The sequence below is a fragment of the Notolepis coatsorum genome (genome assembly GCF_963971535.1).
Source record: "Notolepis coatsorum genome assembly, chromosome: 12".
In the NCBI taxonomy this organism is placed as follows: domain Eukaryota; kingdom Metazoa; phylum Chordata; class Actinopteri; order Aulopiformes; family Paralepididae; genus Notolepis; species Notolepis coatsorum.
The window spans coordinates 22,704,636-22,723,136 of record NC_140176.1 but is presented as its reverse complement, the minus strand read 5'-3'; the positions used below and the strand labels follow the sequence as shown (position 1 = coordinate 22,723,136).

At 44.0% G+C, this 18,501-nt stretch overlaps 1 protein-coding gene across 1 annotated transcript; it reads left to right on the top strand.

Annotated features, from left to right (window-relative positions):
- The first annotated feature begins 4,114 nt into the window (after positions 1-4,114).
- hccsb (holocytochrome c synthase b) lies at positions 4,115-17,524 on the top strand. Its single transcript, XM_084325684.1, has 9 exons — positions 4,115-4,191; positions 4,820-4,962; positions 5,173-5,208; positions 5,354-5,401; positions 6,123-6,250; positions 6,529-6,677; positions 7,069-7,188; positions 11,068-11,154; positions 15,228-17,524. The coding sequence occupies exons 2-9, from the start codon at positions 4,836-4,838 to the stop codon at positions 15,424-15,426; spliced, it is 894 nt and encodes a 297-aa protein (XP_084181810.1). The 5' UTR covers positions 4,115-4,191; positions 4,820-4,835; the 3' UTR covers positions 15,427-17,524.
- Positions 17,525-18,501: the final 977 nt, after the last annotated feature.

The window sequence follows — 18,501 nt, the reverse complement described above, 5'->3', positions numbered from 1 at the left end:
CTAGAGGGTCCACTCACTTTGACAATCTGAGGAGGAAGGCTCTGTACTCTGATGGAGGCTTCCTCACATGGATCACATGGAAGAAGGAGTCCGAACTCACAGAAGGCCTGAGTAGGCGCTTGGTGAGGAGGAGCCCTGACCACCCCCCCTGAAAACAGATCCATCACATGGACCTGAACAGCACACGGAAGTCCTACCAACAGAGACGCGCACGGTGACGTACTCTATGGCGGGGGAATTCCTGCGGTGCACACGCCCAATATACCAGGCCGTGGGACCAGGAACTCCCTCCCCCCCCCCGTAACGTGCCGAACCGCCACGTGACGGGAACCTTGAAGGACAGGGGGTGTACCCCTGACCGACAGAACAATGGGGAGAGGAAAGGTTACCAGTTCACCCCTTTACGACCCCACACCCATGATACGACGTAACGACAAAAAGAGAATATGACACAGTCATAGTCAGCTCTATGAAGCGTTTCACAGCTCCACACAGCGCACGAGCTAACCTGCTATCTGATTTTTACTAAGGAAAAACACAGAATAGAGAGGGCTCTAAGAACCCCGGTCCAACATACACATGTGCTTCTGTGGCCAGTACAACCCAGTTGTAGGTCACATGACACACACAACCCATCATCATCACAATGAGAGAATACATCATTCTTGATTAGTATCGACCACAGGCCTTGCTAAGCACACATGACAGCAACCAAACCAATTTCCCTTTAGGAAATAAGTTTCTCCAGCAGATTTAGCACAACCTCAGCAATCAAGCTGAGAGTTACATCGTATCCCTACCACACAAAAGACACAATTAATGCACAACATGTCTGATAGGAGGTGATAAAGTCCCCAGGGAACCGGGGGGGGAAAAACACAATCCTCCTATTTTACCCTCAATACGGCCAGTTAAAACAGGAAAACCAGTTAATGTGTGAACTCACTGTCCATTGTCATTACAGTCTGAGAAAGAACATTCTTTTACTCACTCGTCACCAAGCATAGCTTCATATGTTAGTTGCCTTAGTAGTGAGTACACGGTACACATAAACACCATGATGTTTCTCACACAACAACCAGATCAATACATCACGACCTGCACGGAGAAGCTACTGCCAGTGACAAAAACAGCTCACACACAACCCGCAACGTATCTCAAATGCATTGCAACAACACACGTTTTGGGAAAAAACACCGTCATTCACAATACATTTAGCAAGGTAAAACCAGAAGACGTGTTATGAGGGTCTGGCCAACCCCGTACCTGCCCGGAACGCAGATCAGCGAAGTGCAGTCATAAGCCACCGTAGAACACAGCCCTCTTTGTTGACGCAATCCCCGTCTAGGCTCAGGCAGGGTTGACGAACATCCCCTGTCAAAGATGACGTCGTGGTCAAGAGTGTAAAACATGTTAAAAATCAAAGCACGTTCAACAGAATAGCATCAAGCTAACGGCTGCTCCAACCGTTCGAGTGCTATCGCTTCCGCTCGCGAGACGCCGATCTACGACGCACGCGATCAGGAGCGAGCTCCCGGCGGCGCGCGAGAAGCCTAAGCTACCCCGCGCCAGGCCACCGACCGGCTAACCGTAAGCTATGAACATGTAAACAATGACATAACACTCACCCAGACAGGCCGCCGTTCTGAACCCTCCTCATTTTTTAAGAGAAAAGAGAAAACAAGACGTCAACACCGCTTCACAACGGTGACTTTAACACGTCCGGCGGAATCAGCACAGTACCAACTGGCCTGTATAGCTGACTTTGAACATGAATCTGCCGCTATCGCACATTACATGCACATATCCCCTCGTGAAGGAATACTCTCATTTGGATATGAAAGATGGGGTCTTAACACGGTGACAGAGAGAATCCACTCGTCCAGAACACACAGGGATCACCAGTGTCAATGGTCGCGGCCCACTAGTTAAAACTATAATGGTCGCCAGACCAAGGCCTTCTGTCGCCTAGACGGCTAAACAAAGGACCCTAGCCTGGGGCCGGTTTCCATAAACTTTGTCTAGTAGCCCCCATAGCACTAACAGACAAGTGGAGCCCGCCAGCAAACACTACTCACCCAACCTGGAACGCACCGCTCCTCACAACAGCGGCATGTCCGACAGTTCAGCTGTGGCCTGACAGGTTTCACCCCAACAAACACAGCAAGGAACTGCAGTTGAGAAGCATGCAGCGGCGTGCTCCCAATACGAAAACCGGTGGAGGGTTTGTAGAATGATCATCATCTTCTAGACACTCCAGTACGAAGACAATATCGCCGTATTTTCTCGAAAATAGTGAGAGAGAAAATAAAGATATGATGTCAACGTATCCTTGTTTCCCAAGCTGTTCCTAATCCAATTTCTTCCATCATGGTGTCAAGTGTGGGGATCTACCGAGGCACCTCTTCCTTGTGGTGAAAGCGAGAAGGAGGAGAGCAGGTGACCACACACCTGCTTATGAAGGTAAGCTGATGAGGGGTGTGGTCAGACTAATACTGGTATTAGAGGTACATTTGTGGTTTATTCAGTACGCGTGCACGTACGCGAGATAGTGCAGAAGGCGAAGCCAAGCTAAGCCACTAACGATACAGAACATATAGTTAAACAGAGAAATACCATCATAAAAAAACAAAAAATATAAAAATTGAATTCCATTTGGAATGTAAATGGTTTAAATAAAGAGATTAGATATTGACATGTAGCCCCTACATTTCTTTCTCCATACTCAGTCAGCAGGCGAAAAGCAGGCAGAGCTTCTCACAGTCTTGAGCTTCCTAACAGCCTACTGTTGGTATAGGCTACTGTAGAAAAAAATATGGAAATGGGACAAGTGTAAGACTACGACCGGTTCTCGGACCTTCCAACGAGGAGTTCACTGACATGACTCTGGATGGAGTGAGGACATTGCAAAGACTATTCAAAAATGGTACCCAATATGCTGAGTGTCAAGCAGGGAGGCTGATTGATTGATTGATTGAACAGTTTATTAACAGATTGCAGAATGGGTACAGTACAGTACAGCTCAATACATACAATTGTTAAGAGGATGCAGACCTGAGAAAGACTCTCGTCTTGTTTCCATCAGGGTCCCCCATTTTCAATTCATCATATGACACACACGACATACAGATAGACAGTACTGCTACATCTATACATGTATGACATACCAGATTTGCAAATAGTAGTAGTAGTAGTAGTACCCATAGCCTCCCTGCTTGACACTCAGCATTAAGGGTTGGTTTTGGGGGAAAGTCCTTATGACGTTTTGCCTACTTCTCCTGATCTTCAATGGTTGAATTGCACTTGCTGTAAGTGGCTAAATGACTAATGTAACGTAAGCGCGGCCTAATTATTGGTTGATGCTAGAATGTACAGTCCGGAGGGAGGTTTTAGAATAGATATAACACTAGATATAAGACAAGTTAAGGTCAGGCATGCAGATAGTGTAGCTAGCTAGCTATCGTTAAAGGTGACACTAATGTTCACACTCAAACAACCTCATTGTCAGTACTCACCTCAAAATTCGGAAAACTGCGGTGCAACACAGCAATGAACAACAATAGTTTATAGCTACTTTTGTATTGTGAGCATTCAACACTCTCCATTGACCTCTAACGGTTAAGTGGTATGTGGTCCAGTTATATTGCTCTGATTACATCAAATGAGAAATGTAGTGGAGTAAAAGTACCATTAAATGAAAATAGTCAAGTAAACTACAAACAAGTACCTATAATGTTTACTTATGTACAGTACTTGAGTAAAAATACTTACTTTTCTTTCCACCACTGTCCTCACCTTAACTTAACCCTAATAACCACTCCCACCGATTTAAAATGAGAAACACTTTCAAACGTCTTTTCCGGGAGCGTCTATTCGAATCCTAACCCATGTGGCGGAAGAGACCCTTCGGCGCTAAACCAATCAGAGAGGGTCTTCGCTGTACGCGGCTAGCCAATCAGAGAGCGTCTTCGCAAACATATGCTACGGAAAAAAATCACACACACAGCGGAGGTAGGTTTGCGCATAGATATATGGGTTTGCGTGCTACGATTACGTTTTGTACCGTGACGCGGTACGTCATCAACAGTTGCGCAACGCATTGACGCATTGTGGGAAATCCTCAGCAGGCACGTTGACATTGGGAGGATAGCAACCTGACCGAGCAGCTTCTCCTGGTGACTTCTGCAGTGGGTCAGTTGTTCTTTATTCGTTGACTTAAGTTGTCACAATGCCCTTTTTTAGAGAGAAAAATAAACCGTTTCCAAATAATACATTTAAGCTTGGCAATATACCCCAGACAAAGAACACTTTTAACCTACGTGACACTATAGTAGGCTATGGCTAACGTTAGCAGGACTTGTTTTTTGCTCCATGCTAAATCTGATTCAACAAGGAAGCTAACTTTAACCTTACTTTTAACTGTGGTTATCCAACGTTTTCGCATCGACGTGTACACTCTGTTTTCAGTCTGTCTTGGCGAACAATAGCCTAATAAATGTTACTGTAATCTCGTTTACCGTTAGCTAACGTTAGCTCTATTCCAACAGTCAATGGTGTTAGCCAGCCGTTAGCTCTTTTGGGTCAAAGTAAAACTAACGTTACCTTTTATAGTGTCTTAACATGAGCTATCTATCTTAATTATGTATTGGTATTGTCAGCTAGTGCTACAGTTAAGAACTGTATTCAGACCCACACACTGTCTGTGTGTTTAAATATAAACGGATGACCTTACTGTGTGTGCATCCATTCTAACCACCTAACATGAACATGGATGCATGTGAATATCTTTTCTGCTCGGTGTTGCCATTTTTACACACAGGACTGTGGGCAGCAGGATGGGAGCCTCGTTTTCCACTCCGCTGACAGTAAGGGCTGAGTCAGTGATGATGTCCTCTCCTTTTGGTGCCGGGGTCGCCCCGCCTCCGGGCTGCCCTATGCACCAGGAACCCCAGCCTGTCAAAGGTGAGAGGGAGAGACACACACACACACACACACCAGTGGTGTAGTTTCAGCTATAGCCAGGGTATGGCACAGGGGGAGACCAAAGGCGTGTGTGTGTAAGAGAGAGAGAGTCGATGTAAGTGATCCATGTTTTGTCAAAGTAATTTTCTTGCCCATTTTCTTCCATGTTGACACACTCCAAATGTTTTCTGTCTGTGTCTCCCCCGTCAGAATGTCCTCCTATGCACCAAGCCCAACATGTCAATGGTAAGGGAGAGATGTCTGTGTGAGAGGGTGTCATTTTCTGACGTTTACGACGACCGAAGGCATTTTCCTTCTGTATGGATCTAATGATGACACAACGCCTACATGAACATGCCCCAATCTCTTTCTCTGTCTGTCTTTTCATTAGTGTCTCCACCGGCGGAGTGTCCCATGCATCAAGCCCAACCTGTTACTGGTGAGAGAGAGAGAGATGTGTATAATTATATTATAGTGAATTCATAGGGCTTGGAAATGAAACTAGCTACCAGCCAAACGTCCATGCCCTGAAACAGCATACTGTAGTGCCTAGTATGGTGAGAGTGCACGTTGTGAGTATGGATGGTGAGAGTGCACGTTGTGAGTATGGATGGTGAGAGTGCACGTTGTGAGTATGGATGGTGAGAGTGCACTATGTGAGTATGGATGGCCGCGGGTTGGATTTAACGCCTAACGTCAACAGTGTTATGGGCTCGACAGATGTTGGATGACCATCATTTTCAATGAAAAGAGGATGACAAGCGATTGTGAGTTCTCTGCCTGTGCAGGGAAAAGCGATGCTTGCTCTCGTGGAATTTTCACACAGGTGCACATTTACATGCACGACGCATGCATGCTTGTGATGTGACTCTGTAGAAAATATTTAAACTTCTGGAGCGATTGTCTGATTGAGCTGCGATTCCTGCAAAGTTGTTGTTGTTGCCCCGGCACATGGTGAGATATTTCACCAACCATTGTCGTTCATCACCTACCGTCTGTGGAGTACCATGTTGTACCCGGCTAGTACCCAGCTAAGACCTCCCCCCGGCACACTTCCTGTAAGTCGGTATGAGTCAAGGGAGTTTCTGGGCTAGGATTACCCAGTGAGGTCCACAGGACCAGAAATCACATCAACAGTGTGTTCTTTGTCTCCACTTCAGTGTCACCGCCGGCAGAGTGTCCCATGCATCAAGCAGCCGCTCCGGCAGCAGCCGGCCCCACCCACCAGGAACGGGCCTATGAATTTGTGAAAGAAGCCGTGACCAGTGACATCGACCCTGCAAACATGGTAATATGGAAAATATGCGAACATTAAACTGCATAGTTATTTTTTTTGTATTACTAAACTCAAACATACTCTGTTTCTAAAAGCCTGATTCTGTCTACACTCAGGGTGTTTGTGTGAGCGAGAGAAATATTGAGAGAAAGTGAGACTGAGTGAGGAGACAAAAATAAGGCATACTAATCGCCTGTAGATCTTTCTGTGCGCAAGTGTCTATGCGCAAGTGTCCTTGGTTCGGCTATCTGGACGCTGTTGTTGAACGTTCAACCTGCCTCTATGTCCAGATGCCGCCTCCTAACCAGACGCCGGCTCCCGACCAGCCCTTCGTCCTGCCCGTCAACCGAGAAGAGTCCAGGATACCCCGGCACGGCACCGAGAAGAACTGGGTCTACCCCTCGGAACAGATGTTCTGGAACGCCATGCTCCGCAAAGGGTCAGTGTGAAGGGAATGAAGGTTATTTTTTACAACATGACCCGGAGTAAAAACAAATGATGCCAACCCACGGTCTATTAAAAAAAAAAATATATATATATATATATATATATATATATATATATATATCCGCCTAATGTTTATAAAAAGACACATTTGATAGAGCCATTGGGGATCAAGTCTGGGAACAAAACATCCAATCAGTTAAACGGTGTCCACCAGTAACCAATTCACTTTATTACATGCGTTGCCTAACTGACATACGGAAGTGGAGGTGTCTGTGAAACATTTTTAAATCAGCCAAATCTTGTTTTTTATCCGAATGGACAGGAGCAATGTTAATATCTCCTTCTCTCTTTCTCTCTCTGTTGTTTGTCCTCCTGGCCTCTAGGTGGCGCTGGCGTGAGGACGACCTGGTACCTCACGACATGTCCAACATCATCAAGATCCACAATCAGAACAACGAGCAGGCCTGGCAGGAGATCCTGAAGTGGGAGGCCATGCACGCAAAGTCAGTCACCGCAAAACACACATTTCAACATACAGTTTAGTACAACAGTGATGGTAGAGGAATAGTTACCTTCCATGCAATGACCTGTACAAGGCAGGGCTGTACAGTGCGAGATATATATTGCACGTGCTACAGCAACATCGATCTGTGCGATGAATGGATTTACTTCAGTAGCACTGGTGCGATAGGCATTTGGTTCATATCGATACTCTTATTTTGAAAATCCTGTGGCGGGTCTCATTTCCGCCCCAAGCGCAGCTCCAGCTATAATATCTATGGCTCCGGCAGCTAGCAACGTTTGGTTCATATCGATACTCTTATTTTGAAAATCCCGTGGCAACTCGTCGAGTCATATCCGCCCAGTCCGTGCTTCTGCTGGCATTAAGCAGAGCAGGGCTACACAGCAGTGCGCCTATTTTGCAACCCGAAATAAGTCTGTGGTGTTTTTTTTTCACAACAGGTCAAATGCATCTAACATGCTTTGCATCGTCGCCATTCCTTTATGCCCACATCGCCCGAAATTAACGCTACGTTAGCGTAAGCTAACAAGCTAATCCTGATCAGAGGCAGAGCCATAGAGCAGGGCTGTACGTTAACTTTTTTTGCACATAGCACTGGTGCTACAGAGGTTGATAGTTTTGTAGCACAGGCCAAAATCTTGTAGCACAAGTATAAAACTTGTTATATTTGTAACAGTCACAAATGTGCCTATTGTATTTGTGTTATTTAGTTGCAGTGCCATGTTTGGCTGTCATTTAGTATATCGCCATGTGTTATTATTACTATGATACTCTCATATGCTATTTTCAATTAATATCATAAACAACATAAGGAATATTAGCATAATTTTGAGTGGACTGAAGGAATGAGTCAGCGTTAATAGTTTTAAATGCAAATAATTTATTGAAACATAGAAGTGGGGTCGGTTGGGACACACACACACACACACACACACAATGGGGGACCCTGATGTAAACAAGACAAACGTCTTTCTCAGGTCTGCATCCCCTTAACAATTGTGTGTATTGAGCCATACTGTACTGTACCCATTCTGCAATCTGTTAAATAAAGTTCTCTTTTTTTTTTTTTTGATCCACTTTTTCTCCCATTTTCTATATTTTCTCCCATCCCAATTTTCGTATCATCCAATTCAACCCTCCCCTGTCACGAACGCTGTTTCTTGCCTCCCACAAGCCGGCTGCAGTGAGGACTAAGTCATACATAGCACAAGTCCCCTCCGGTACTTGAGGTAACAGCAGTCGCATCTTTTCACCTGCGCAGCTCGACCTCTCAGTGTCGAGGAGTAACGCGTGGGAGGCTCACGCTGCCCCCGACACTTCCTGATTCCACTGCGCAGGCGCACCAACCGACTTGTAGGAGTCGCTTGTTCACAACGTTCGATCCCCACCCTTCAGTTTTTCCCTCCCCGTAATACGGCCAATGTGTATTACTGCGGACGACCAGCCAAACTGAAAAACAATGTGGAGAGCTGGATTCGAACACGCGAATCCTAGCGTCTCCACACTGGTGGCGAGTGCCTTAGACCACTACACCACCTAGCCGCCCTGTTAAATAAAGTTCTCATTCATTCATTCACACACACTGTTTCAACTCACCACCCCCGCATCATATTGTAGTCTAGTCTGTCTTCAAACTTCCACTCCTCTCGAAACTTGTTTATTTGAATATCAACATTATCTGTCCATCCTCAGTTTACTATAATATACTCCTGTCCTGACTAGTGACTTCATCATCTTTCCAAACGCACGCACGCACACACACACAGGGAAGGGGAGTGCCCCCCCATTTCCCTTTCCACACTGTGTCTGCTGGCTCTGCCTGTGATCAGGATTAGCTTGTTAGCTTGCTAACGTTGTAGTGATTGTAATGGTACATAAACGTTAATTTCGGGCGATGTGCGCATAAAGGAATGGCGACGGTGCAAAGCATGTAGAAGCATTTGACCCGTTGCGAGAAGAAAAAAACACCACGGACTTATTTCGGGACGTGTAGGCGCACTGCTGTGTTAACGCAGCAACCGACCAACGCGCTGCTCTGCTTGCAGAAGGCGCACGGATAGGGCGGATATGACTCGTCGAGTTGTCACAAGAGTTTTTTTCAAAATAAGATTATCATATGCACCTGAACGTTGCTAGCTTTCGGAGCCTAGCTGGAGCTGCGCGTGGGCAGAAATGAGACCCGCTACAGGATTTTCAAAATAAGAGTATCTATATGAACCGAATCCCTATCGCACCTGTGCTACTGAAGTAAATCCATCCATCGCACAGACCGCTGTTGCTGTAGCACGTGCGAGATATATGTCGCACTGTACAGGCCTGCGGCATAGAGAACAGCAGAAAGTGGGGACTGACATCATCGTCTCTCCAAACGCGCACACACACACACACCCTGTTCTCTGTGTGTGTGCGTGCGTGCCCGGAAAGACAACGAACCCAGGAGTATATTATAGTAAACTGAGGATGGACAGATAATGTTGATATTCAAATATACAAAAAAATTATAATAAATGAATTCATGATCACCATGCAACATAAAACAATTGCAGGAATGGTTTGGGAGAGGAAGGGGTTTTAGGTTGCGTGTTGTGACTTGTGAGTTCCAAAAAAATTTACTTGGAAGTTTAAAGCTCAATATATCAAAACGTGGCACTTTACAGTGAACAGGAGGTCTATTTGTATTAAAAACAATAGATTGTTTTTTCATTTAAATGTCTGGAAGAGCTAAATACATTTTTCAAATGATATTTTCGTTACCTTTTTTGAGTTGATCTAAATGTTAAATGGGCTTATGATATCGTCTCGTATCGATTGCAGGCACCTGCATCGTATCGTATCATGGCAGATATCGGCAAATATCGTATCGTTGTCCAAAGAATCGATATCGTATCATATCGTGATGAAACTGGTGATTCCCACCCCTAGTAGAGTCCATACATCCAACACCAAATCCCATAATTCCTTACACGTAACGTGTCTGGCTGTGTGACGTCAACTTGTCAGCATGAAAATGACAGCCAAACATGGCACTGCAACTAAATAACACAAAACAATAGGCACATTTGTGACTGTTACAAATATAACACGTTTTATACTTGTGCTACAAGATTTTGGCCTGTGCTACAAAACTATCAACCTCTGTAGCACCAGTGCTATGTGCAAAAAAAGTTAACGTACAGCCCTGCAAGGGCTTCACGACAACATACCACAAGACAACTGAACCTAATTTAAAAAGAGCCCACTAACCCCAGTTGGGAAGGTGACTAAAACTTTGCTTGCGTTGTTTTTAGTGTAGTCTTTGTCTAGAAGATGTCTGATGGGTAGGTTTAGGGTTGTAGAAACTTTTTATTTTATTTTTTTATTATTATTAATCCTGTTAACTTGGCTCTAGCTTTTGTAGCAAATGCTGCCTGGCAGTGTTTCCACAAACTGATCAGAATAATTTACTTCATCTGCCTGAGATTCCACATGCTATAAATTCCTTTTGAGAATGTAATGGAGATTCACCAATACCGGTATCGGATATCAGTCCGGTACCACATATCAGTCTGGTACCATGTTAAAATAGGGTATCTGTATCAGAGGATTTCCCCCGATGGCAAGAAAAGTATAACATGCCAGAAATCAAGTGCAAGAAGTGCATTTTTAACATATAGGCCAAGGCATGTTAGATCTCTCTAATGGAGAAATATGTATTGTATATCTCAGGCCCCAGTAAGTAAAAGCGATGGATCGATACTCTGAAAAACTGGTATCGGTGCATCATTAGAATGTGGGACAGTAGCCTACGGTAGGTTTTTCTATCCCAGAAGGATGGGAGAGAGGTGTGTTGATGAACCATGATCCTTTTTGTGTCTACCAGGGAATGTCCATGTGGGCCCTCCTTGAAACGGTTCGGAGGTAAAGCCAAAGAGTTTTCTCCAAGGGCACGATTTCGCAACTGGATGGGGTGAGCAAACTTTTCTATTTGAATTGATATTTCTCACAAAATAAATGCCTATGTCATTGCGTTTCTGACAGTATAATTTGTTATGGGTTGGGTAATATATTTTTTTCCTTATTGATTTTAGTTATTTTTTCTCATGTAAACAGCATCCTGTTTTTAACCTCTTAACCCTTTCACTGCCAAACGGTTAACCTTTTCACTGCGACAATACACAGAAGGACTACCACACTACAGAAGGTCAACCCAAACCCTTTCACTGCCACACTACAGACCTTCTGTGGCAGTGAAAGGGTTAAGCCCATTTGGCACCGGGCCGAGATTTATTTCACGTCCGTATTAACACATTCAGTGCCAGCCATGCGGGGGCGCTAAAGGGCTCCGTATGCCAGCGTCCACTTCAATGATAGAGCTCTCATATTTGCAAACGCATAAACCATGTCTTAAATTATGGCTGTGTCTAATCTGGCCGTCGCTTATCAATGACTTGTTTGCAGTCAACATTGTCGAAACAGATTGTTTTTTAATCTGTTCATTTCCGTTTTATACCATTTTGAAAAACTCGTTTTTTGAAAGTTTCAGGAAAATATAAAGATTCTGTGATAAACGGCCTTTACTGGAATATTCTGGAATACACAAAAAACTTTGATATTTTTCGGCCTATTTATGAATAGTTTTCAAATAAACACTAGATTATCGATAGTATATGTGTACTTATGCACGCTATATAAGCGGGCTGAAAAATCTAATCTCTTATTTCCTGATAGCACACACACACACACACATATGGCACATGCTGATATCTCTGTGAAAAAAGTTCTGATTATCCTAAGACTGGTAAAATAGATTCCTTACCTCAAATCAGATGTTCTCCAAAAAGATTATTCCAATTCCTGATCGCCATTCCAAATATCAATCGCGTTTATTGATCCAGTGCTGGGTACTGGAAATATGTATTCCACGCTGTTTTGCGGCTCTGCAATGACTTGGATCCCCTCGGGTGGCTTGCCCGAGAAGTAAAATGAGTAAACTGGATTCCCATCCCCCCCCACGTGTTTCAATCAGTCTAATCCAATGGGGTGCAGTACAACAGGGAGAGACGATAGGGGGCGGTATTTTCCCAATGGAGCTCAGAGAGTTTGCAGCACTAACGCGAGACTAGATTGATGAAATATGAATTCAAATCGCTAATAAAAAAAAAGCAAGATTTGTCGTCCCTGGCACTCAATGGTCGGCATGAACTAACGATAAATCTCGTCCCTGGCACTCAATGTGTTAAGTGATGGTGCGTTTCAAATGTAGCCAAGAGTAAAGAAGACCCTAACTCGTATCAAAACAGCAGTCAAAGTGTATATTTTCAGCACTGCGTTTGTTTACAAATGCGCATAGAACCGGAACACAGACAATTTAGACGCGTGGACACGAAAGCCGCCGTGAAATCATTGTAGTCCTAAGAAAGAGGAGACTCGGGGCTTTCGGTGGACGTCTAAATGTCGTAAAACTACACTACCCAGCTCACACTTTTTTTTTCTCATCCCAATTTCGTGTTTCCAATTCTGAATGAATGAATTAATGAATGAATTTATTCACACACGATACATTTACATGCGAGTATCCTCATGTGATATCAATGTCGCAGATTGTGTGCATGTGCCAGGTCTCCCAAGAAGCTATTTAAAGCTTTTGGAGGGAGCCTGAACACAGATACAAACAGAATATAAACAACAAAACAATAACAAAAAACAAAACAATACAACGTGGGTAGGTTTACACACCTACCTACTAACTGACATATAACAGAGATACATAATACAGACAATTTTATTCCTAAGTTATAATTTTAAATAGAGATATGATTTTAGCAGTTCCTCTTTCAGTGATTCCCCCCTCCCCTGTCTTGAACGTTGCTCGCATATGCCCCCCACTGGTCGGTTGTAGGGAGGATAGAAGCCTTGCATCACGTGTCCCCTCCGGGACACGAGGAGGCAGCCTGTCGCATCTTTTCACCTGCCAGCGCGGACTCTCATTGGCGAGGTGTAACGTGTGGGAGGCTCACACTACCCCCGCCATTTCCTGTCTCTGCTGTGCAGGCGTCCCCCAACCGACCTGTAGGAGTCGCTGTCCACAACGTCCAGATTACCACCCATCGACTTCCACCCGCTGGCTCTGCCAATTGAGCCAGTATGACGGCCGGCCCAAGCCGGAGGCAACGCAGACAGCCGGATTCGAACCCGGTGTCTTTTGCGTTGGTGACGAGCGCAAAGTCCGCTGCGCCACCCAGCCGCCCTCTCTCTTACAAATGTTGACATGAAAATCGTGTTTATATCTCACGGGTTGAACAAACCTCAACGTTATTGCCATAAAATACAACGTACTGTATATTGATTATTTACCTTTCTGTGAACGAAAAAAAAAAAAAAAAAACGGCGTCACAATCTGGTAAAAAATTACGCCGCTATGGACATTATACAAATGTAACTGTACTTACAGTAGATTTCATTCACGGTCTTTGCTGCCCTGTAAAGGGCGCTTGGTGGTCTCTAACTCTGCCATTGGAAAGAGGAGTCATAAGGTAATTTATATGCCTTATATTTAGGGATGTTCCGATCCCGATCATGTGATTTTGATACCGATCTTTTCCGATCCGATCTTTCACATTAGTAACGCATTTGTCAGAAACTGGCGAAGCGAGACTGTTGCCTCAATAGTCCCTCGAGGGTCTCGAGGCGGCTCGAGCGCCGGTGGCTCACATTACATTCACCCTGAGAATGTGCTTCATACGAGAAATATTCAAAGTTTCAATCTGTTTGCACATTAGTATACATTCACAGTGTTCGACTTACGTAATGATTTGCTCCATTTTGCTCTGAAACGCCGACGATAATCCTCAGTCACAAAGCAAATATTGACGTTATATAGGTGAAAAGTTAACTTCATTCAAGCGAGGCATTGCAACCAGAGTAATCTAAAAACTCTGCCTCCTTACCTCCCCGAGCACAATGCCGCCTCCAACCTGCTGCTTCATGAGATGGTAATAACATACATAGAGCAATGGCGCCATCGTTTGTAAAAATCAGGTGACTGCAAGTTCTGCAACTAGTGGATGTCCCTCATCCTTGACATAAATAATTTGATGCATAATTAAATCAAAGGAAATGCGTTTGTTTTGGGTTAGGGTGTGACAATAAATAAATGAATGATGATATGTAATTTAAAACCAAAACTAAGGCCTCAGTATGAGTTTAAGACGTGAACATGGTCATGTTTGTTGAAAAAAAAAAAAAATCCAGATTTTTTTTTTGATCCCGATCTTCTGAAAATCACGTGATCGGCCCCCGGATCGGGACATCCCTACTTATATTCATATTCATGTGTCCGAATGCCAAAATTCAGTACTACTGTATCTACAAAAGTAATTTGATAATTTGCTTTGATTTTTAGTATTGATCTCAAGAAGGTGCTGAATGAGCTCAGTGGCAATTTTTCACTTTTGGTCAATGTTAGCATGGTGTTATTCACAATCAAAGATAAGAATTTCTTTTAAAATTTATATTCTCCTTTGGTTCATTACATTTTACTCAAGCATAGTAACAGACACAATATTTCTGACACTGGGATACAGAGGTACTGGCGTGCCAGCTTTGCCAGCCTGGCTTTCTCATTGACTTCTATCCAGGGATGTGGAATGGCTTCTTTTAACTGTTACGCGAGGTGGTCTGCCATTTGCCGAACCGGTAAACTTCTAGTTAGCAACACTGCAGTGGTGACTCGCTAGTCCTCGATGATGTAGTGGCAAGTGACGGTAACATAGCTTTCGGTCGTCTTGTGTGTCGTCAATGCAACCTTGCGAGCAGTGGTAACGATAGCTAGCTGCACGAGCAACTCCGAACTTCACATTGGTTTAGCTCTTCTCGATACGCGAGGTGGTTATGCCTCAGGATGGCATATGGCACGCTGGCTCAAGCAGGTGTATCACTGTTGGTTGGTCATCTTTATATTCTGACCAATACGGTATCATCAGGAATACTGTGTGTGCAGTATGTAAACACGGCGGCTATTCATAATCTTTTCTTCTCCAGCTACGAGCTGCCCTTCGACCGCCACGACTGGATCATCGACCGCTGCGGGAGGGAGGTGCGCTACGTCATCGACTACTACGACGGTGAGATCAACAAGGATACCTACGAGTTCTCCCTCCTGGACGTGCGCCCCGCCTTCGACTCCATGGACGCCGTCTGGGACCGCATGAAGGTGTCCTGGTGGCGCTGGACCTCTTAAAGGATACATACGTAACCACACATGTTCAATTGGCACATGGTGCACCAGTACACACACTATCTCAAACGCACACATATATATATATATCTACATGCTCAAAAAGACTATGAAAAACTAAGGGTTCCCTATTTGAGGCTTGGTGTGGGATGTGTGGCCCAGTGAAAATAAACAATAAAGGGGACCCGTGAAGAACATCGAGAAGACTTGCGTATCAACAAGCTCCGTATCTCCATCGTATTATCAGACCTTCACTCAGTCAGGCTTTACCAAGCTTCACCGTGGTAATCATATTGATTTCAGTGTGTGATGTGATTTTCAAAAAGGTTAAATATTGTCTTTAGTGCAGGTGAGACTAGTCTGTTTTAACTTGCACACCCAAGCCAGTGACACATAGTCTTAATACCTACAGGGCATCCCTGGGTTAAACTTTAATTTGAAATGTGTGTTCAAATAATGTTACTTGATATAACATGCCTGTTGCAATAGAACTAATCAGATCTTCCCCCGATATTCTAGCCCACGTCCAATCGGCGCTCCGGGCAGACTGAAGTAAATACTCAGGTTTCCAGTGTGGGTTTGACCCAGGTATTGTCTTCATCTGTGTTGTGGCTTGGCTGTCTGGCTTGCTTTGATAAAGGCTGCACTCTGTTTCCCTGGTCTGTAGCCGCCTCCCTCCAATATCTCCGCTCAGCCTCAGTACAGTGTATCCCATGCGTTTGCACTAAAGACGCAACAGTTCAGATCCTCTTCTGCTTTACCATGTTCTGTTGAAGCGGTTTTTGAGTTTTTAAATTTAACCATGATGGTTTGAAGGTAGAATCTGTAATGCCATCTTAACCTCTCGAGCTTACCCCCCATTTTGCAGAAAACGAAAGCGATTTGCATACGTTCTTCACGAAGCTTAGCTTTATACTTTATACTTATAGCACATGCATGAGTCTGGTCTCTTTTGAAGGGTAACATTCTGAAGTTAATGGCCACCTCTAGTGTAGGTTTCATTAGTATTGCACTTTGTTTACATTTCTTGTTTTGGTCTGATGAGTGGGGATGGGGGAGGGGTTGGTATTGCTGACCACACCTCAGGCCAGCGGTCTGGAGAAATTGACCGGTTACTATATAACTATATATTACATCCATAGCTATACATAGATTATATATATATTATAGCTATATAGTAACTTATTTTAGTGTGAAATTCCCCTTTCTTGGCAGAGCCTGACAAAGTGCAAAACCAAGAAGGGCTCTTTTGCCCAGAGGTTGCTGTTTGACGGCATTACAGATTCTATCATAGGTTTATATGTAAAACCGACCACAATCGATGTGAATGCTTCCGAGGTTCTCGTTTTTCTTACTGTGCTCTCTGGTAACGTTGCTACGGTGGGTTTGACAATGTGTGATGGTTGTGGGTGTGTTTGCCTAGCTTTCATAGTTCTTGGTGGGGAAAACTACAGTATATAGTTTATTTTTTTAAAAGGGCTCCGATGGATAGCAGCACTCCTGACTAATGCATTGTAACTATCCCATCGTCCATTGCTAGTGTTTCGGTCAGCAAGTTCAAGTTCAGATCAGAAGGTGTGGGTTTTCGAACGTTTGTGGTTGGAGGATTTACTGAAAGTAGAACCTGTAACCTGTGTCCCTGTACAAAGGCCTAATTTCAACAATCTTGTCATTATATACTGTAGTGCTGGTTTTTTGCATGCTCGAAAGGGGAGAGAAAACCACTTTCATTCTATGTCACATTTTCTCTGCAAGCTATCCAGTGTTTGCCAGATAATCTAAATAAGCACCATTGGTTTCCCATTGTGTACTGTAGTAAGAAGAGACTGTTTCTCATATATTGAACAGGTTATATTGTCGTCTCCTCAGCCGAACCCGTTTCATCTCAAAAGTTAAACTTAAATTTGACATTGTTTCTTTACAGTAACGGCTTCCTCTATATGATGCTGTAATTCTCATAGATTGTATTTATTGTCGACTAACTGGGTGACTAAGAGTTCTCTCACCACGCCACCACTGTGCCCAGAATGTGTTCTTGTCCTTTTTTGTTTTCTAAAAAGTGATTTTAATGGATGATTCATCAATAAAGTTGGTACTTCTGGCTTTGTGTGCCTTGGTTTCCTTGTGATCCGTCTCTCTCTCTCCCTCTTTGGAGGAGCACCAAGGGAATGATCTTAGCACCATCTGCTGGACATAATGCAACACGGTGGAGAACAGACTACAACAGGTATATAATGTATGCTGCAACATTTATTGATTGAAATTGTGGTATTCTGTGTTGTCAGTGTCTCCTGGTCGGAGTGGGTAAAGCTATTCATTAGTCCTATAACGTGCCCCCCACTGACTTCTTTAAGGACCGTTCCATTACTGTGAACAAACTAATGGTGAACTACTGAACTTTGTGAGATGAACTCTTCACGACCCAAGAGTGAGTCAACAGCCATGTACACTCGGGAGTCGGTAGGTGTACTTTAGCCAGAATGCATCGTGATTTTTTGTCGTTTCCATTGCAAGAACCAATGACTGAACAAACTATACAAGTGTAAGGAAACTAAAAATATCAAGATAATTATAATAATCCTACAACAAAATTGACTTCTATTTTCTGACTCATTACCCTGTGTAATTACTTCACCGTTACCCCCCCCCCAGAGCTTTAGATGTCCCCGTTGTCTGCATGAGGGCAGTGCATCCATTTCAATCCCCTTCCCCTCTGCTCTGCAAGTGGCCACTTGCGTGACATGCACTGTTACGTATTACCAGGGCCAGAGGGAAAAGTCAGGGAGTGCCTTAGTATTTGGAGAAAGCTAGAATGACATGTTTATTTGATTGCCATACAGAGGATGAACAGCAGAGGGAGCCATATCACTAGAATTGGCACTGTATAGCTATTAATAATGGGCTATATTTTGTACCTTAGTGGGTAGAGTGCTTGGTGCTTTGAGCATGGCACTGACAGTGCCAGGGTTAGGGGTTTGATTCCCACTGGGGCTACGCATACTAAAAGCATGCGCTTTCATTCACATCACATTCCATGTCACAAATATAAATGTGACAACAATAATAATACATGAATGA